We start from the raw sequence: 21,900 nt of genomic DNA on the forward strand, positions 1-21,900 counted from the left end.
TTAAGTCTATGAGCTCAGATTCTACGTATGACCGAAATACGCAGTTTAGCAAGGTGATTATGTCAAGGCTGTGCGATGTAACTAAAAGGTCAAAGGTCGTTAATTTATCAATGATAGTCACAAAAGGAAATTCTGGTTACAGTTTCTTTTGGTTACGCATTGACGTAACAACTACGCAAACCTGTTAAGTTTAACGTCAAAAGCGATCCATGGCGGTTATACTTCTTTGGAAATACCACTGTTAGATGGTGGTACTTCTGTCTCAATTTAATTGTACGATAAACATATAACACGATATATTAGATGTTGAAAATCGCTCTTGCATATGTCGTCGTGTTGTAGCTACCGTGGATTTTCCCATATGCAACACTTTTGTGATTTGTATGACGGTAGACCAACTTTTAAACATGAATAGCTAAGTGGTTTGATGTAGACATTGCAGCTGGTTTTTCATAGAGCGTGGTTGTATAAACATCATAACATGTGATTTGAAGGTGCTGTAGCTTTTTAATTTTAGCCACAGTCTAGTCTTATTATTTTTTAATAAATCATTGTCAAAACACTAGCCGTCATCCTTCTCATTATTTTAATCTGTTATAGGTGATTCAGTAAGAATTATATTGTTTGATAGATAACTTGAATGTACGCAGATTCCATCTAGCGTCCAGAGACTTCTGTCTCTGACATATCTAAGGATTCATACCAACAATTGAGTCATGTTCTTACTACATGAGTTATAATTGTATAAAACTAATCTCTGCATTATTTTTGTTTGAATAGGTTTATATCTCATAAACAGAGAAAAACATAGCATATTTTAGAATGTTATGCTGCTAAATTTCTGATGCTTTCTGGTAGGGTTGTGATGCATTAGTACTATACTACGTCATTGCAGTGCAGGATGCAGTAATTCTGCCGTGCATTACAACTTCTAATTCGCAGTAGACATTTACTGCTACTGCAACTGCACTCTTACTGCAAATTGCCCACTGCGATCTACATTACCTGAAACCCAGAAATTCATGCATACTGCGAATGCACATTCTTCAAAACTTGAATCAGAATGTGTAGGCCTACTGCATTTGTGCATTAGTATGAAAATAGTGCTATGGATCAACTGACACTGCGGCTTCGCAAACATTTGTACTACATTGTACAAAATTGTAAGATGCTATGTTCATGAACTTGCCCTTAACCCCCATATCATTTCGGAATAGGGAGTCGCACGTTATCACCATTCCAATTGATGAAATAAGGGTCTTTGTATTGTATTTTCATTAACATTATATAATAAAACCATATTAGATTTTCATTTCAATCATATGCAACATGATAATTGTGATCAAGTTGTTTGCATATTCATACTCACGTTTGAGCAGCATTCACATTTTGCAATTGTGTTGTGGTTGCAATCGAGTCGACTCACGAATTGATTCTGTGATGAATTTTTCCGAAAATGTGTTGTGCTTGCATGTCCAATGTAATGCAAAAGTCCCTACTGCATCTAGTGCTGAAATACGTGCTAGCAACACTACCACTTTGTCCCACTGCAGTAGGAAACACTCTGTACTACTAGTTCTGTACTACTAGCTCTGCGCTATTCTCTGACAGCTCTTAAGCTTGGCTGAATCTTTAGAGGTGGTTAGAACTAAGAATTTAATTCTTAATTCTTTAGAATTAAGAATCTTCTATTTCTATATTATCTATAGAATCTAAAGAATTCATTAATTCTTTAGAATTAAGAATCTCTTAATCTTTAAAATAATTAAGTGGTCTGAGCATACACTTACCGAGGTTCAAAGCATTTTGACTAATGTAATGTTCGCTACTTATTTGAAACTCCCTATTTTTGCTTAATGTTCTTAAAGTGTAAGCCATTTGTTGCTAATCTTTTTGAATATGCATTGAAGTTTGGTAACCTTTCTTGTTTGTTATCACTTGTCATTTCACATATCAGTTAGATACAGAACTACATGTAGCTATGTTGTTGTTTATTATCTCTGTTAGAAGGGTCTTTGATTGCGTAATTTGTTAGCATTCACCAGAAATAGTTTACTTGGACACAAACAGTATTTAACTATTACATAATAATATTTACCATATTTCATGCCTTCAGCTAGCGCAATGCTGCTTTGCTTGGCGAAGCACAGGTGCTACCAGTACAGCAGTGCTACCAGTAAAACAGTGCTACCAGTACAGGTGCTACCAGTACAGCAGTGCTGTCAGTACAGCAGTGCTATCAGTACAACAGTGCTACCAGTACAGCAGTGCTACCAGTACAGCAGTGCTACCAGTACAGCAGTGCTACCAGTACAGCAGTGCTACCAGTACAGCAGTGCTACCAGTACAGCAGTGCTACCAGTACAGCAGTGCTACCAGTACAGCAGTGCTACCAGTACAGCAGTGCTACCAGTACAGCAGTGCTACCAGTACAGCAGTGCTACCAGTACAGCAGTGCTACCAGTACAGCAGTGCTACCAGTACAGCAGTGCTACCAGTACAGCAGTGCTACCAGTACAGCAGTGCTACCAGTACAGCAGTGCTACCAGTACAGCAGTGCTACCAGTACAGCAGTGCTACCAGTACAGCAGTGCTACCAGTACAGCAGTGCTACCAGTACAGCAGTGCTACCAGTACAGCAGTGCTACCAGTACAGCAGTGCTATCAGTACAGCAGTGCTACTATTATAGGTGCTACCAGTACAGGTGCTACCAGTACAGGTGCTACCAGTACTAGTGCTACCAGTACTGGTGCTACCAGTACTAGTGCTACCAGTACAGTAGTACATATGACATGAAGAACTGTTTTACATTGATAAGGTCATTTTATTTTGTTACAGCTGAGAGTGTACTTTTCAAATGTACCTACCAGCAAATGGATTGCAGTGTTTACTTTAGGTACAAACCTCGTACCAACTAATAGGCATATGCAATGTAGAAAGCATGAAAGATAAAATCTGTAAAACCATAACTGGGCACAGGTTATATCTTTGCTAGTTTATGGTCAGATGCCAGCGATAATTTGATTTAAAGCCTCATTTGAACTCCACCTTTGAAAGAACGCGCTATAGGAAAAGGGTTGAAGATTACAGCGCCACCCTTTATTTAAACGCCACATTTATTTGACTGCCACTTTGGCATTCTTTGATTTCTATAAAGCCATAATAAAAAGTGGTCAGTGGAAAAGTGTTTACAAAATCGTACTAAAATGACTCAATTACATCAATAACAATTAATTCTTTCATTGCTGTAGTGGTTGCCATGATTTCAGTGATGGTGTACTTGAGTCAATTGATCATCACAATCATCTGAACTACACTCTGATTCAAAGTCACCAACGTCTAAATCCTATCCATTGTTTTTAGGTTCGTTCATAATGCGGTTGACAATCTGACTTTAAAATGTTTTGATGAACGATGGGAATACTCTTCAAAAACACCAAACGCCGTAATAGCAGCCATTGTTATGGTGTATCAAAGTCCGTTTTCTAACTTCGAAGCTTTATGGTTTTTCTTTAAAAATTTGAATGCGACACCATTGGAATAATTAATAACTGTATCTTGGTAATAGTAGTTCCTTGTTTAATTCAATCTGATACTTCGACCTATATGAAAAATGGTTTAGCAAAAATGCTCAGGCCGATGACATTAATGTCGTTCCACCCGAAGAAGTGTGCAAAATATAGGCGACATTAGCATCGCTTTGTCTGTGAAAGGAGTAAAATTATGTTCCCAAAAGTCTGACAAATTAGTCGAAAAATATAGTTCTACCCTCATAGGGCCATGATTGGGGAAGGGTTGAAAAATGCGACGTTGTGTCATTTAAATATAAGTTTTACGTACTTGTAAATTTGAAATGAATTGTGCAATGGTTGAATATCGAACGACCGTGTCATTTGGAATGATTGACATACATGTAAATCGTGTGTTTCTCACCTAACAGTGGATATTTAGTAACTATCGAACATTGAAATTCACAAGTAGATATAAGCATAGTGGCCAGCAGTTTCTCAGTTTTCATAAAATTGGCTGATTTACAGATTTAACAAAGTTTTTGGATGATGGACGAAGAGGTGCAGGATGAGACAGTGTACGCCATGATCGAAGGCATAGGAAATGAAGTTCTTGTGGCCTCGGTGCTAGGGCTTACGCTGGCGGTTCTTGTACTTTCCTGGTACTCGACCAACCTGACCAGTACCCAAACACGGCTTTCCACTGTCAGAGTAAATAGAAGGCGTGTGGCATTGAACAGGTTTCCAGGCTGTTCCAGTCGTGACAGAAATCTCAATCAGCAGGTTAATTTCTAAAGCATATTACCTTATACATAACATTGCATCTGATAACCTACATACCGCATGCTAAGTTTCTATTGAGTGATAGCATAGTGACACACCCCAATATGGCACTGCAATGTTATCATAGGACACAGTCTTGTTGCTCTCGTTATATCCTGATTCAGTATTGCTGGTTGAAAGCGAAACACCCGTGCAATGCGCCATTTTTATGCCATGCAATTGGCCTTTGCAAAAAACGAAATCACCCGTGTGCGTACGTATAGGTCTTACTTTCCTGTTGCTCCATATGCAGAAATTTTTGTTGTTGAAATGCCCTAGTCTATTTTTTTTACTTGAAACTGAAAATTGCAGAATTGATCTATATGGACCAACCCTGAAACCACAACATTCATTGACTACCTGATTAAGCATGACGCTTGCAAAATCTTTGATAGAAAAAAAGCAGAAAATGTCGACATTAGCCTAGAGATGTCAAAATTGCTATCAACAATAATTTTATTAAAACACTGATGTAATGCAGGACAAAATTTAAGATCATCCATGGTTTGTTTTGTTGTTGACCTCTTAAAGATACAACCTTGACATAAGGCGTCGCGCAAACATCGCTCAACTTTAGTGCCCTATGGAAACATGATCTGCTTGTTGGCCCAGCATAGCTCTTTGGCACCAGCGCACCCAGGTGTCACTACACCGGTGCACCCAGGTGTAGCTATGCTATCTCTGTATGGAAACTTAGTAATAAATTACCTATGGAGTCCCACGCTAAGCTTAGTCCAATGTGTGTTTACTTCACTCGTTGTCATTTTTGATTTCTATTTACCAAATAATAACGGCCTATTTTCTATTTAAATATAACATGACAGAAGATTTTTTACTTTATAAGCTCCCAAACTAACCATCTCTTTTTAGAAAACTTGATTTATCGATTGTCATTGCATAGAAATAGTCTTGTAATAAAAGGAATGAATCTTTAACCATGCTGAACAAGATTCTCAAACTTTTTCATCACAGTTATTGACTGTTTCAGGATCTTTTCAAGTGAGTAAGTGGTCTTCTAGAGCTATTACCTCAATATTAAGAAGTTTGTTGTAATTGAAATTTGAGCAAGAATGATGTGGGTGAGACCTCTTTTAAGGACACGTGATGTACTGCTGCCACTTTGTAAAATGCAGCCTCCCACTAGCGTTAAGATTCGATTAGCCATCAGGCCTCATAGTTGGACGATTTGGTTATATTCCTGCCATCCGTATTTGGTATTTCCCATTTGTTCATCTGCTCAGGAACTTGAAATTGCCAAAAAATTGTGGACTGTTGCTGTTGAAAAAAAGTGAAGAAATATTTTGATGGCTGGACACGCAAAGTTGAGATTGCACAGACAATTTTGATGAATTACATATACGCTGTTTGTTTCATGACACTCGAATATATAGTAATTAATCGACACTATGTAGTACCTTTTAATTGATTCTTGAATTTGAGCTGACTTAATTTCATGCACTATCTAACATGATTTGTGTCAAACCTGAAGCCTCTATTCCCATTTGCCCAAATTTAAGCTAGCTTATATAAAGCTTCAATCAAACTCCTCTTACCTGTGTACTGGTCTAAATCTACATCCATCAAATATAGATAGTGTGTGGCTGGTACACCAGGTACAATCCATTTATAATGGTTGTAGCACAGTTAGTCAGGGCATCATATAATTTACAAACACAAGAAAATTATTTGATTTTTATTTTTTCTGGAATGTCTGTAAAGGCTGGCATATCTTCTATCGTGTTAAAACGAGTTTTATCCAATCAAAAATTTTGTGAAATACACCCTCACAAGAATGCGAGTCAATATCTTTTGATATTGTAGTGTGACTCGGGTTCTTAAATTTCCCAGTTATTCAGATAGTTTTTCAAATAATAAACGAATGAACGTATATTTATACAATCCATAAAACTAGTACATAGATTCTGTGACAAAACTAATGCAGGGAATTAAACTAAACAACGTAAATCGTAACAACGTAAAAAGAAAAATCTACTTTGAAGTAAACTGTTTTAGAAAAATCTATCTTTGAAGTCATTGAATGAGTGCTTTACCTACAGAAGAAAAAGAATGCAACTATGATTAAGGTTAAAAATACTCAATTTTTAATTAACTTAAAATTGGAACTGCAACTGGAAACTTAAAAAAAGTAATAGTCACATGGTTGTATTAATTGCATAAAGAAGATTGTATTTGGTGTGCTTGTGAGCTAATGTATTCCATATTACTATTAGAGTCCTAGTGGTGTAGTTAACGCAACGTCTAAACACATGAATAAAACTAGTCCTGCTGGCCTGAACTAGTTTACTTTCATCGATTGTAGTTGTTGCTCTTTAGGTAAACCTTTACTGCAAATTGTCATTTAGCGAATGCCTCTGACTATTCACAGGAGGAAGCAGGCTCAGCACGACAAGAGTCTCCTGGAAGGTCTCCGACTCCACAGGCTGATGTCGGCAGACCTGGAGCTGATGTCGTTGCTACGGAAGGCGTTGTAGATGAAGTACTAGTGGATACATCTATGGAAGATGCTCCTATCATGAATCAAAGAGGTAATTGGAGGCTAGACCTGTTGCTCATCTAATGCTTTTAACAAAGCAACATAGACTACATTCAAATCTACACACACACACGTAGTCGATCCATTTTTAGATTTGCTTTGTATATCAAAACCATCGTATGTTAAAACAAATATTTTGATAAGAATGTATTGCATACTTTTTAATTCGTTTCAAAACCCAACATCTTAACAGTAAATACTTCGGGTAATTGCATGTAGCATTAAAACACATGTAAGATATAAAAATGAAATACTAAATGTGAAAGGCTAAATGTAAAATACTAAATGTGAAAGGCTAAATGTGAAAGTCTAAATGTGAAAGGCTAAATGTGAAAGGCTAAATGTGAAAGGCTAAATGTGAAAGGCTAAATGTGAAAGGCTAAATGTGAAAGGCTAAATGTAAAATAGTGAATGTACTAAAGTATGTTTAAAAGACTAAATGAATTAAGTGTCAATCAATAGAAATAGAATTTTGTTGTTGCATCGTCTTTATACTAACGAGGTCTTGTCTTGGCAATACAGAAGATAGACAGCGTTTACTCATCACTTGGGATAGAGATATGAAGCTAGTACAACTTAGAAACTTGGTCTATATGAATTCAAATTAACATAACATAAATATTTTTATTTTTGATATTTTAAATTTCATCTTTTATGTTTCTATTTCATTTTTATCTTATTTATATTTACCACGGGGAGCCTCTCTATTTCCACCCATTTCAGTAATTCCTTTCTTTGCATCACCTTCACTTTTTTCCTTATGCTAACTATTAAACCGCTTAGTAAAATTTTTAGTGAACTTATAAAGATGTTTGATCATGTTTTTCTATTATTTGTTGTTCTAATTGTAAGGAAGGAGTTGCTTTCTTCCTTTTCTGCTGCTATTACCGCTGATGTTACAATTGTTCTGTTAAATATTATTCGGGTATATAGAATCAAACTATCTGTGCAAAGGAAAATCGTGTACTTATTCACTGAAAGGCAAGATTTTGAAAAACCTCGTACATGTACATTGAGACAAACATTTGCACAAATCGTACATCATATGATAAAAATTTCTTGTATAAAGATAACCAATCGTAAATCGAAATTTAACTATGTTAAAATTTCAATCACCTCAGCTACAATTGTAGGCTGATTCGCATGCGCATAATTTGCTATTAAAAAATGTAAGGTGTGTAGGATTACAATGATGTGAATTTGTGGCGAAAGTGCAGATTGGTCTGATCAGAAGATGTAATGATTTCCATTGTGTGAAAATTATTACATCTAAATTATTACCTAATTATTTGCATAAGATGAAAAGTTTAGACAATTGGGCTTCTCAAAACGCTTGTGAATGTAATTTAGCTGGTTGTAGTTCCACTCGACAACCTCCCTGAAGTTGCTGGGGACGATCAATCAGCCGATGTTACATCGAATGCCTCAATTGATGGAACAGAGCCAGCTGCAGTTTCTGCAGAGGCAGAAAGTATAAACGGTGTGAACAGTGTCCAGGAGATCATTGGTAGCACTGGCAGCAACGCTGAAACTTCTGAGACTGGAGATTCTCAGCCTATTACAACTTCTGCAGAGCCTGCTAGTAGTCATCAGGTATGCTATCCTTGATCTCTCCTGTAGAACCAATTTATCTCAAGTTATATTTACGCAGTTACAAAAGTGCATACTCGGTTATCTAAATTCTTAATGAAGCTATTACTGGTCATTGTAGCTACAAGCTAAAGTTAGCAGTTTTGCACTTTTGATTTTTGGGCTATCTTGATTTTTGGATTTTGAATGAGACCTTTTATAAATGCTTCATTTGACTATATATTGTAAAAGAACCTCAGTCAAGTTCAAGGGCATTAAGGGCAGTACAGCTGTGAAGGCCATTCTCTGAATATTGTGAATTTATGCATTACTTTGATGGCGCATCGAGGTCAAGATGACCAGTCAAAACACCAGCTTGGTTTTTGATATACAAGGTCCTAGCAGTACTCATCTTACCACTTTCCATCTCACTTGTCTGATTCCAACAACCAGTTTTCACCTGCCTTGTGAGCTAAAATAAGGTTGTGGTGTTCCGCTTATGAAGGTAATATAAATATTGAATTTGAAAAGTTATCGTTTAATATAATTACTGTGTATATATTTAAGTATATATTTAAGTATATATTTAAGTATATATTATTTATTGTGTATCAAAGTAAATATTATTAGCGGGCTTCCACACAACATTCACTTACAAAGGAATATACCGGTGTAATAGAATTACAGTATGCAAAATAATGCAGAATAACCAATAAAGTAGGAGATAAATATAAATAAATTAGAAAGCGTGTGTATATACGTATAAATAAATAAAAATATATATATATAATCTACCCATCAACCACCTTAGAAACATTCTCCTTTGGCTTGAGTTAATGTAGTTTTGAACTAGAGACACCCACTACACACATGATAACCTTGTGTTAGGAATGTTCGATTCTAGTCTCACAAGCTGTTATCACCTAATAGCAGCCTTTTCTATATATTCCACGATTTTAGTTGTGTTCCTGTCTCCCTTAGCATGGATAGTAAATAATACTATATCGGTAGTATAGGGCTCCTAAAACATGATATACCGCAATACTACCGAGTAGTACACTGGAAACAAAGAGCTTGGTTTTAGGAGATTTATTGTAAAACATATCTATCTGAAAAACGTAAGTTAAGGGTAAGAGTTCAAAATAATTTTGGATTACTTTGTTATATTACTGGTAGTATTTATCAAACTAGACATCTTAACTGACTAAAGTAGCAATGAGTTGCGTGATTGGTGTAAAAAAGTTAATCCTTTGCTACATACAGTACTTAACAAGGTTATACCCGACGATCTTCTCTACTTCGGCAACACCAGTGTTCGGAATTGCTCTAATCATTCCCCGATGCAAATGCTACGAACTATACTGCATATATGTACAAGAATAGCGTTTCTCATACATGTTTGCAGTTGCCTTTGTTTTTTTTTGTATTTCTTAGTTTTGCCTAGCAGAATCTTGATCAAGTATGGGAAACTATTGTTTGTACTCTTAAGCCGCTCTGTAGTTTAGGGAATGATGAGGGAATACTTTATCTGGTAACCGGTTCAGGTGAAGTGTTCCCTCTTATCTTAAAGCGTTACCTGCAACTTAATGTTGCAGATAGTCATTTTTACTGCTAGTAGATTCCTTAATGAAAAGCTCAACATGGATAATGGCATCCTAACTTTGAAAACGAAAATCCAGATTAAGTTTAGATAATAGTCTAACTAATAATAGATGAACAGTTATTATTAGTTTTCCATACTAATAATAAATGTTATAACTTATAATGATACTCTTCTACTTTGTATTTAGGTGTAATATAATGTTATTATGAGAATGTGTTGTTTAGGAAGAGCGCACAGAGAGAACTCCCATAGAGGAGACAACCAATAGCGATGAACCGAGTCAGCTGAATTCGGCTGAGGACAACAGAGACATTAGTATTCGTATTAAATTTCTCAATGACAATGAGAGATTGGTTCGTGCCAAGACAAGTGATACAGTGGTTGAGTTTAAGAGGTGAGTGTAGAGAGACCTCTAGTTGTGAAACTTGAAGCAGAAGTGACAAATCATCGTAATGAGTTCATTATAACTCTAAGGTGTGTTTACATTAACCTATAAAGTGCTAGTGCTTTTTGTTATGCATGTAACTTGATTCGATTGTGCGAATATGGTGTTTCAATTGGTGTTTAAACGCTAAAAATAAAACAAACACCCTCTTTTGCTATGCCGGTCTAATCTTTACCATCATAAGAACCGTGTCCATCCAAAGCCATTCTAAGAGTGTCAGACAAAAAGATGCCACCCCACAGGATTTGAACCCATGTTTTATGATTTTAAGCCAAGTCCACTATCAGCTGCACCACTCGAGTGCCTCCTAACATTTAGGAATAATTATGCACATATTTATTACACGAAGATCTCTCACGGCGCACATGACTGTCAGCATACTAGTTATTCATAATATTTCCAAAACATTAAGCCATTTATACTCATGATCTGCTTGGGAAACTTCCATACAAGCTATTGGACTATCAACACATGAACATAAAACCAGTTGCTTTTAGCGCATCTCTTTTCACTATCATAACTTAGGCAGCACCGGTTTTTCAAAATCCAATTGGTCTCGGTCGCAATAATAAATTTGAAGCAGATGATCAAAGCTGCAGTGCACGCAATATCAACCACTCCCTGATTGGCTAGTTATTACTGTAGGTAATAAGCTCTATACCCCTGACAAGGATGCTAAGCACATCCGAGTGTAATAGAACATTTTATACAAGTTAATACAGGGTAAAGGATGTACCCAGTAAGCCGATCTCACAATGCAGCTTTTTGCAGCTGACATTAGATCCATGAGCAGAATAAGGGTGGAATTATGTTTATTATCAAGGTTCTAACAATTTAAATAAAACGAAATAAATTGTTTAGCCAATGAAAAAGCTTGCGTGATCCGCTTCAGTTTAGTTCAAACTTTATGAACTGTGGTATGTTGTGATTTATTGTCCTATTTTGCTTTGCAGGAATAACTTTGGAGCAGAGCTGTCAGAGAACAAGCTCGTTCGACTAATATTCAATGGTCAGGTGCTGCAGGACAATAACACGCTAGAGTCTTACGGTATTGTGAACAACACAGCAATTCACGCTCTTATCTCGGATATTCCTTCTATACAACCAGAGACGACTCCACAACCTAATGTGCTTGTATTCAATGCTGGTGTACTCCTTGTGCCTCTTTTTGTTATCATTCTTCTTTTTTTGTGGTACTTGAGATTCGGGCATCCAGAACTCTTCAACATAACGTCGACGCTGTCCCTCGGCTCCATAACCGGTGTGTTTGTCTACTGTCTCTCAGCACAAAGGAGGCTCCAGCCTCCGCAAAGAAACAGTCAGAGGCAATATGGTGTGAATGTAGGTATGAATATCAATGCACCGCCTCAGCATGCTGACCGCAATTAAATGCCTGTAGCTTTTATAATGCATTCACTATTACTATATATAGATTATAAATATAGACTACACATCTTCAGATGTGTAATTTGGCAGCTACGAATCATAAAATTATTCTCAACCACAAACAAGAACTAGATTAGAGTTCGTACGCCTATAATTGTCCTACAACTCTAACTCCTGTCCATCCGGCATTGGGTGAAAGTACGTCTGCACATATTCATCAGTGGTTGCCTCTAATGTGGCAGGTCTCCAATTTGGTTGGTTGTCTTTGTCCACCAGCACCGCCCGCACTCCCTCGTAGAAATCATTGTTCATCATCGTCATGCGACAAATGCGAAGCTCCATTTTTAGACAATCTGCTAAGCTCATTTGCGCTCCTCTTCGTAGCTGTTCCATAGTGACTTTCATTGATGTAGGAGACTGTTAACAACAATCATACTTACTACATGTGTGACAACTGGGTTTATAATACATAAACTACTCAACCTATTGCAGAGATGTTTACAAGGCTTTGAAAAATGACTCGATTCACTTCAATTCTCATCAAATTAATAATTCAATTACCAATTCTTATGCATCATATTTCATCAAAAACATCACACTTCAAAGACTCAATTCAATTCTCTCCAAAATAAACAAAATCAATTCTTACAAAAATTGACCTATAAAAATATATCAATAGAACAATTACTCACAATTGCTAATTTAGCTACACGCTTGACTGTTTGTATAATATCAGCTACTTCACTAGGGATTTCATAGCTTGATCGGGTGGGATTAAGTCATACCTACCATTTTTGCTGGCATACACTCGGTATTTTTTGCTGTAAAAGCAGAGTTTGTCATATAACTTTAATTTAAAGTTTTTTGAATGAGCAACAAATTCTGCACAAGAATCAATGCTTATGAAAAACAAAATTTTTAATATTTTTGTAGTTCAGAAAAACCAGGTGCAAAAGAAAACCGCTATTGTTTTTGCTGCTTAACCAAAACGCAGCCACACATTATCTAATACAAAAATGTAGCAGTGAAAAATATCATTGGTTCAGTGTTGAAGGATTTCACTAGCAGAAATACATTTAGGTCGCTGTTTACAATACTTCTTTCATTCTAAAAACATTGAAATCACAATTTCATACTGTGTTTCATGAGTAAAGGAAAAACTGCGACTGGTTAATTTTTGGCACAATGATAACCTAACTTCCTAAAATTATTGTGACAAAGTTTTGGGTGGATCTAATAACACTGCGATCCCGTGATCATTGTTTTTGTTTAGGTACAAAGGCGAGTCATTATAAAGGCTTTTCGGTAGAATGAATGATATTCACGAGCAGCTATAAAACTTATAAATAAGCTTATTGTCAGTACACAGGCAAACCATAGAGCTAGTGTGTAGTACATATTATAGATCAATAAAATATACACCGTGATCTCAAAGTTTTTAAAAAAATGTATGCAGGTGGCAACATGGAGTTGCACTGACATCTTCGCTTTGGCGCAGATCAAGTAACAGATTGTGTTACTTAGGACATTGCTGTCCGTGATGGATTTTTTGTCAACGAAGTAATTATACAGGGAAGGATTGGTGCATCTTGACTCGAGTCGTTTTGCTTATTGAAAATGAAGAATCGAGTCAATTTTTCCATTGTGACAGTAAGGCTCGATTCAATTCTTATCGGTAGGATGCTTCGAGTCAATACAATTCTACACTAAGTAAAAGATACCAGAGAATCGATTCTTTTCAATTCGTTCATGGAGTGAGTTTTAAGGCTTGCTCGAGCAAGCATGTTAACTCGAGTGCCCATCTGTGACCTATTGATACAAATGCATTCTGACTATGACGTAAGTTTGTACAAGCAAAATTAAATACATTGTGCAAACATGAACGAGTGAAATACACAAACAGCAGCCATCTTGGATGATAGCTTTTCAAATACTGACAAACCATTTTTTTGAGAGTTTTTAATGTGTTTGCAGCCCAATCACTGTGGTCAGCTTCCAATGCGGAAAAGATCTGTTCAAGGGTTGATAAACCAAAGACATAATCTATCTGTTGTTTTTGGTCAGACAAGGAAAAGGGTTCATCTGTGCAGCTCTATAAAACAAACACGCAAACAGATGCAAACATACCACCAGGTGTATGCATGTACAGGTTTATTAGGTGTATACTGAAATACAGATAGTGTGTACTGGAATGACAGATCAGGCTTTGGCCTAATAATTATAAGCCCCTGCCTGAACTGTAAACAACAGGTGAGGGCTAAATTCGATGAAAGCCACTAGTGGGGATAGAAAGGGCAAGTAACCTTGAAGAGCTCCCTCTGATAAGCAATTGCTCAACTCGAGTTTGGTGAGAAAATGTAATGAAAAGCTGTTCAGGCAATATCAGAAGGCGATTCTCTACGTTGCTGTCTACAATTTTGCACTAGAAATTTTTTAGCCATGCGTTTACTGCCCAAAAACATAGCAAGAGTGTGGTATTTAATGCTACACTGATCCTTATCGCAACAATTGTATTACCTGAACTGCCCTCAATGGTAGTTTCACAACAGAGCTAAGCAACTGGGCTAGATTTTACTCCCATGTTAAAAACAATTAAAGCTTTTATAAATTATTCATTAACATAGAAACATACATAGAAACATGTTCCTTAATAATTTTATTTGTTTGCCAAATCCTAAATCACATTTGTTTTTCAACTAAAAACTCAAATCACTTGTGTATTTACCCAAATGAAATGAAAACTAATTCTAATTACTACAAATGAGATTCATTTCAAATATTTAGAATTAAATTCAGTACAGATTTGTATGCAGCTCAGATGTACAACAAACCCAGAGCATAAATATGGTTCAAGAGCTGTGGCTTTTTTAAAACGTCAAAGAAACTAGGTTCACTGTTACCCTATTTGATGTCTTTTCAGACAAGTATAAACTATTTAGGCACCCAACATCTTTTTTGCATGGCTAACCAACTTAGGAACATTTCACCTGTTCAAGTTGGTGAGTAAAAGTAACATTATTTACCATAAACACCCATGATTAAAATCAACACACAATATGATTGGAAACTTTACTACACTAATAACCTTTTCACTGTATAGTTATAAAAGTAGTATTATATAATAATGAAATAACGAAAGGCAAATGGAAAGTGACATGACTATCACCACTAATAGGTTAGTTATGTAACCTACCTGATTATGAAATGAGGCCAGCAAATCCTGTATGGAGTCTGGTGTAGGATTGCTTAGTGTCAACAGCTCGGCCGTCATTTTTTCAAACTAAAAACAATCACAACACCAACAAATCTTTGAACATACATATACTGGACTGTAGATTGCATGACGACTTAACGGCGTCAGCCGCCCAACTTCTTGCCCAATATTAGTAACTGTTTGAACTTTTTCAGCAAATATGTCAGAGGTTTGCATGTAGGCAGTTTATCAATAGCCCCCGTTCTACAGTGTTTTATATGGTGGCCCCAAAATACGGTTTCCCCAGGTTACTATTTGGAATACAATGTGTTTCCAGCCATTAGTTACAGCATTTTCCCTGCCATTCAGTGAAGCCAAAAAGTTACTACGATGCTGATATGTTATTGGCTAAAATGCTACCATAATGCCATGATGATAAGAGAAATCTAAGACAGTATCTGCTGTTTACAGTTAGCTATGTGAAGCGAGGAGGGGAAGGGGGGTTGCATCGTGTTTATCTGATGTGACTGCTTAGGATATCGTACTTGAGCTTTTTAGCGCTAATAGCAAAATTTAATTCATCAGTCCAAAAGTTGCTAGTAAAGAAGGATGATGATTACTATGGAAACGAAACTAGAAATAACAAGAACATTCAAACAACGGGAAGACAGAGCCAACATCATCAGATGATAAGGGAAGCTATTGATTGGTTTAAAAACCTTGCTAGATTGAGAATGCAAGAATTCTCACAAGTCGTCTTATGGACAGTGTTAAGTCATTTTAGAAATACTTTCAGCAGTCGAGAGAAACAGGCTTCTTTGCATTGGTATTTCTCCAAAAAATACGTCAGAAAGCACAGATGTTAAGAGGCCCACCATATGGCAATCTTACCGTACGATCCCAACCCCGAAAAGACTAATGCCATAATTCGGTGTTCTACTGCGCGCGTGTGTATATATAACATTCCTCAGGATATTTTAGTTAATGTTTAAATACCGTAATAAATGAGTGAAATATCATAATATAAATAAAGTGCAGACAAATAATTGCTGAAGTCTCGGCTAAATTTACAGCGGTCGCTTCCCATTTTTTGAACATAGTGTGAGGTTGTCTCACCATGCCATCCTTGTGCGGTACATAATGGGATGCGATGCCTGCTTTGTACACATGCTCTCCTTTTAGCCTCGCTCCTGTCAAGGCTAAGTACATTCCCAAAGCACCATTAAGCCTTGTGAGGAAATGGGATCCACCAACATCAGGAAACAAACCTAAAACGAACGACAAGCTACCTGAATAAAGAGTGAGTTCAGTCGATTTGTTGAGACAACCAGCTAGCCATGCTGGTCTTATGCATACCTATCGCAGTTTCTGGCATGGCAAATAACGTTTTCTCAGTGGCTACCTTGAATGGTGCATGAACTGACAGCCCGACACCCTGTAAAACAAAGGTCTTCTCTTATGACCTATGATTACAAACATGTAATATTTTATTTAGGTTAGACAGAAGATACAATTAATATTTCCTGTAGGTAAGGTAAAATATACAACTACTAATATATATATAGGTAAGGCGAAAGAGACAATATTTTATGTAGGTAAGGTAAAATATATAATTTTTTAGAATATTTTACATAAAATAGAACGCAAATGTCATAGAAGACTCACCCCACCCATGGTAATGCCATCAATTAGTGCTATGAAAGGTATTGGGCAGCTGCCTGCAATATGGTTAATCGTGTGTTAAGACAACTGGTATAAGATAACTGGACTTTGATGTTGAAACATTTGCCCTTCATTTACTATATCACAGGGGGAACTCTGCTATAACTAATAAAATGACAATCTCAAAATGTCATGGCCCACCCCTGCAAAAGACTCGTATCTCAAAAGAGAAAATAGAAGATAAAATGTGTGGGAAGATGTAAAAAGAATACAAGAGATCACACTTATTCATGAGCTTACCTATGAGATGATCCAATACGTACTCTCGCCTGAAGAAGTGCGTTGCATTCAAACTCTTAGGATCTTTCCTCCCTTCTTCTGTGACAGCTACAAGCACATCAACGATAAAATAGACTGTCATTTTACTGGGTCGATGTATGAACATCTGAGAGAAAGTAGAAAAGATTTTGGAATAACGGCAACATGAGAAGCCTAATGACTGAAAGAATGATCACAATGCTCAAATGGTCATTATTGAAATCAAGTATGTTCGCACATAATACTTAATAGTTCACACGCATGCTTCATTCCATTCCATCTGCAGCTCTATTTCCACAGAGTAACACTACGTCATCACTGAAGTTTTGGTAAGTGTATTTCTGCTAAGTCTTTACGGTGCAATAGAATACTATGAGCTGCCTAAGGTTAAATATAAGATATTTATGTTTTGAATCGCCTACATGTGTGAACAATGAACCAAATTTGAATAATACAATTTGAATAACAAAAAAATTATATAACCTTGTGGAAATGCTATCTTGGATGAGTGATGAGATCACAATATCTCACAGTAATAACTAAAATATATACGGTTAGATATATTATTGGAAGATAGAGAAATGACATGTTATTATTGTCTGGTTTGCTTGCTGCATGAAGCTGAAAGTGACTCGATGATCTTGGCTAGGTATATCTGAGCCGGGTGGTTAGGGAAACTCTCCAACACGAGAGGTGTAAGGCGGAGATGCCCATTCTATTACAACTAGTGGCCTCACTAGTAATTGAACCCCAACATGTTGTTTAGAGGTCAGGCCCTCCAGACCACTAGGCCAAAACTCTCTATGAAAAAATTAGGTAGGAAAATCTTTCAGCATCTGAATGCAGCGTGAATAGCGTTGTATATTGAATGTTGGGTTAGTCAGTGATCATCTAGTTCCACATCTTCTATATCGGATTTGTTAAGATGCTTTATCAAAATGTGAATTTAGCATTGTTAGACAGGCAAGGAACTGTATCCAGCTATAACTTTCATGGACATAGAAACTAAAAAACTGAAAGAGTAATTGCTAGGGTATTCTCACCTCTTACGTCTCCACCAGCACAAAATGCTTTCTCTCCGGCTCCTTTCAGTATTATCATAGATACTTTAGAGTCTGGTGCAATCCAGTCCTGAGAATAATATCAGTTATAGCTATATGTAATGAATGGTAATATATATACTATATATTACATGCTATATGTAATGGTAATCAAACTCAAAAAGTGACCGCAATATACTATTGTAGAGGATCAGTTATAGAAAAAGTACAAAGATTCTTACTGAAAAGGATGCACATGACAATAATTATGTTTCTTGCTGGTGCAATCATCAGGTGCCAAAGAACGAATTTTTATGACGACATGGTTTTATGCTCACGTATAATTGGCTGATGTTATTGGCCATGACGGAACAGGTAACTCAGCTAATACCTACACAAATTCACTTCTTTATTTGCGAATCAAACATTTTTTATTAGAAAACAAAGACAAAATCTTCCCAATAGATGCAAGCAAACCTCAAAATAATAGTCTGCTCATAAAGTGTGGAGGCACCACCAAAGTCAACAGAACAACGGAAATCCTGCTTTATTCAGAGACCTGATTCAAAACCTGTAGCAGATGGTCCAGCACCATAACTTTGGAAACTCCTATTCATTGTAGCAAAATTAAAAAAGTTATTTCAAAATCCGTATAAATCAAGTCATGAGACAAGTACCGGAAGAAGCAATATCTTTGCATCACTTGTTGCCTTTCATGTGATCAGCAGTATATTAACTTCGACTTTATGACAATCATGGAAGGACTCATAACTGTTCATGCTAACCAACAGTCAATAAGGACCACTAGGGAAAAGCGTGCAAGTAAGCATCAATTTCATCTGCAAAAAATTGCCTTGAACTGCTAAAAGTTTCTGTGAAAGCTCCTGAGGGATACACAAATAATAACACAATTGCTATAACATTACACTCTTTAACAATGCCAGAATTGTCTAAAACACAGGCTCCAGCACCTGCTTTTCACAATAAAGTAGCAGAATGATCAATAGATTCACCAGCAGGTTCTCCTCCATTAATCTCTACTAATAATTGATAAATGAATAACAATAATTCTGTGCTGCCTTCTGTAATATTCATTTACTCGAGCGTGTAAATAGACAATCGTTACATTCAACCACTCACTCTCATGACTAACCTGCCTATTCTTGGTTGTAGCCTAGTTATTTGTCAACACTGCTATATGATGATTAAATTTAGCAAAAGTACAATAATTCGTTAAAAAAAGAAGTAATCATTCTAAATAAGCGCTGCTATAGACTTTGATTCCCACAATAACCAAAACTCATAACTATTTGAGACGGACTGAAGTTTAGTGTAAATTAAAATGAGAGGCAATTGTTTTAGCATTTTCACTACATAAGTACAGTCATAAGTACATGGCTCTAAATGTCCTTCTCTTATTATTTTTTAATACTGCTAAAATAAAAGCAGCCTGTTTGCACTTGTAACCTGAGGTTTAAAATAACATGCAGTATGATATGCTTACGTAAATATGTATGTTTACTAAGACTATTGATAAGAGCAGATTAAACGAAGATACCATCAGCTGGTATTAGAAGTGTTAAATAGAGATTCTCTAGTTACATGACATCTGCTAAGTATAACTGCTAACTGTTTAGCCAACTCACTAAGTGAACAACTTATTATTCACCTGCAATATATTGTGCTGCAAACACTATTTAGGAAATTTTACAGCTGGCAAACGCAGGACTATAGCAGAACTATTCTAATTACTCAATAATAGTTGCTTGTTTTGTAGCCTGTTCAGCTGCCCATGTCAGCATGCTTCTCATTTGCAGCATAAATTTGATTCTATTCTTTTATGATACCATCGAACACCAAGCTACCTATGTAAGTAACTGTGGTAAAGTTGTCTACACAACCAAGTAAAGACAAATCCCAATAGCTTCGAGCCACATAGCTCAATTATTTCATAATTCAAAATCATTATTCAAAACGAAATTATTCAAGAATGAAACAATTCTTGATATTTCAGCGAAATAACCTTGTTGTCAGATACACGTATATATGACTAAAAAAATGCTCAGCGTTGCCCGGGTAATAAAAAAGTATTTGGACAGAAAATTTATTTGTATCTATTTAGAGATTTATATATATATATATTGAAATTAGTCGCTTCATACCTACCATCTTGACCTATTTCAACACTAGTAATTAACACTTCATGGTTGTCAGTACACAGAGTACTACTTACAATAGCTCTGACTACTTATCCATTGTATACATATTAACTTATATATATATGTAGTTGCTAAAGTTGGTGTTATAATTGAAATGATTTAATTTCTATCAGCACCTTATGTTGCTGACGTTGGCTTAGAGTGAGCACGCAAGGCTCTTCATATCATAGGGTTTGACGTGTTAACTCAATGCAAAGTCATGTTGCAATTATTAGAATGAACTGAAATACATACCTGGAGAGATGGTATTATCTTCTCCACCATATTTAGGTTGAGAGCGTTCAGAGCTTTCGGCCTGTTTAGAGTAATTATACGGGTAGAACCAACTGCCTCGAACAATACTTCATCACTCATGTTACTAAGCTCTCTGTATCCTACGCATAACCTCTGCAAGGATAGAGTGTGAGTTTAGAGACCAATGCATAAGTTACAGCAAATTAGGAAAATGCTTCTAGAAAAAAATAAAATTAAATTATGCTTAAAAAGCACAGATATCTGGTAATATGGGTCAATGCTTTTTATCTACGAGCTGAAATTGTCATCAATAGAAAGCTCATATTAGTATTTCTATCCAGCAAGCAAAAGCAATGTAACAAATATAATGACGTGCACTGCTATGCATACCTTCATCTGTTGAGAAGTGACAAATAGTCGAGTCCGGGCCCTCCCAACGATTAACCTAGTTGCCATAGTATTAAATTCTGAGCTCAGCTTCCTTTTTGTTTTTCTCCATTAAATGTATAAAATATCTAAGACAGATATCAGTCAAAAGAACATAATACGACCAAAAACACAGATGGCTCACCTCCAAAGCGACTAGCATGCCAACAAATTCATCTACAGACTTAGCCAAGTTGCGCAAGAGCTATCGAATTATCAAAACCTGATCAACACCCTTAATGTTTGCTAATATAGCGTTTCATTGTTGTTAATTGTTATATATTTTATGGTGACAGTTTCAGTTAAAAAAGATTATTCGAAGCACCCAAGCTATGTAGCTTATCCTTACTTATTGCACAGAGCAACAGTACATTGTCGTTTTACATCAGCACATCAAAATCAGACTTATTTTTATTAACGCTAAATAGATGAACTTACTTCATGACAGCCGTTTTCAACAAATTTAATTAAAAGAGACTGGTCTTGTATTCGTGAATCATATTACGTAAAGGTCTCATACAATACGAAGGTGCGCAACAAGCCAAAACAATCAAAATGTTTGTCATGTAAATAAAGGCTACTGCTAACTGTAAATCCCAACCAAAAATTCTAATCAGTTCAATATTATAGTGCAATTCAACAGGCCATGTCCTTTATGATTAACTGTTAACAATCTGAAGTAAAATAACATAGGCAGGCATAGGTTGTTTCCTAAACAGATAAAACGAGTGACACTGCGAATTGCGATTACTGTTTTCATGATTGAGAACACTTGCTTTTTTACACAGCTATTACCAAGTCTTAGAGCACAATTCACATGAGCAACAATTCGTTCTACATCGTGACGGCAGCTGTGCAGAAATGAATGAAGATTGGTCTTTATTAACTTTTGTATGATTTCACAACAAATCCAAAATAA

At 36.2% G+C, this 21,900-nt stretch overlaps 2 protein-coding genes across 3 annotated transcripts; one reads left to right on the forward strand and one right to left on the reverse strand.

Annotated features, from left to right (window-relative positions):
• The first annotated feature begins 72 nt into the window (after positions 1–72).
• On the forward strand, positions 73–12,041 carry LOC137389760 (transmembrane and ubiquitin-like domain-containing protein 1). Of its 2 annotated transcripts, none has more exons than XM_068075848.1 (6): positions 73–95; positions 4,039–4,293; positions 6,719–6,878; positions 8,247–8,479; positions 10,283–10,452; positions 11,457–12,041. In XM_068075848.1, exons 2-6 carry the CDS (start codon positions 4,057–4,059, stop codon positions 11,890–11,892), a joined length of 1,236 nt encoding a protein of 411 aa, XP_067931949.1. In that variant the 5' UTR covers positions 73–95; positions 4,039–4,056; the 3' UTR covers positions 11,893–12,041. The 2 variants fall into 2 exon arrangements, with proteins under 2 accessions (XP_067931949.1, XP_067931948.1); XM_068075847.1 differs by lacking the exon at positions 73–95 and adding an exon at positions 158–273.
• Positions 11,904–21,071, reverse strand: LOC137389761 (3-hydroxyisobutyryl-CoA hydrolase, mitochondrial-like). Its single transcript, XM_068075849.1, has 10 exons — positions 20,946–21,071; positions 20,556–20,708; positions 18,106–18,193; positions 17,045–17,131; positions 16,748–16,800; positions 16,439–16,517; positions 16,199–16,350; positions 15,083–15,169; positions 13,832–13,981; positions 11,904–12,306 (listed from the first exon to the last, which is right to left on the reverse strand). Exons 1-10 carry the CDS (start codon positions 21,009–21,011, stop codon positions 12,049–12,051), a joined length of 1,173 nt encoding a protein of 390 aa, XP_067931950.1. The 5' UTR covers positions 21,012–21,071; the 3' UTR covers positions 11,904–12,048.
• Positions 21,072–21,900: the final 829 nt, after the last annotated feature.

This window comes from Watersipora subatra, chromosome 3 (assembly GCF_963576615.1).
Source record: "Watersipora subatra chromosome 3, tzWatSuba1.1, whole genome shotgun sequence".
NCBI classification, from domain to species: domain Eukaryota; kingdom Metazoa; phylum Bryozoa; class Gymnolaemata; order Cheilostomatida; family Watersiporidae; genus Watersipora; species Watersipora subatra.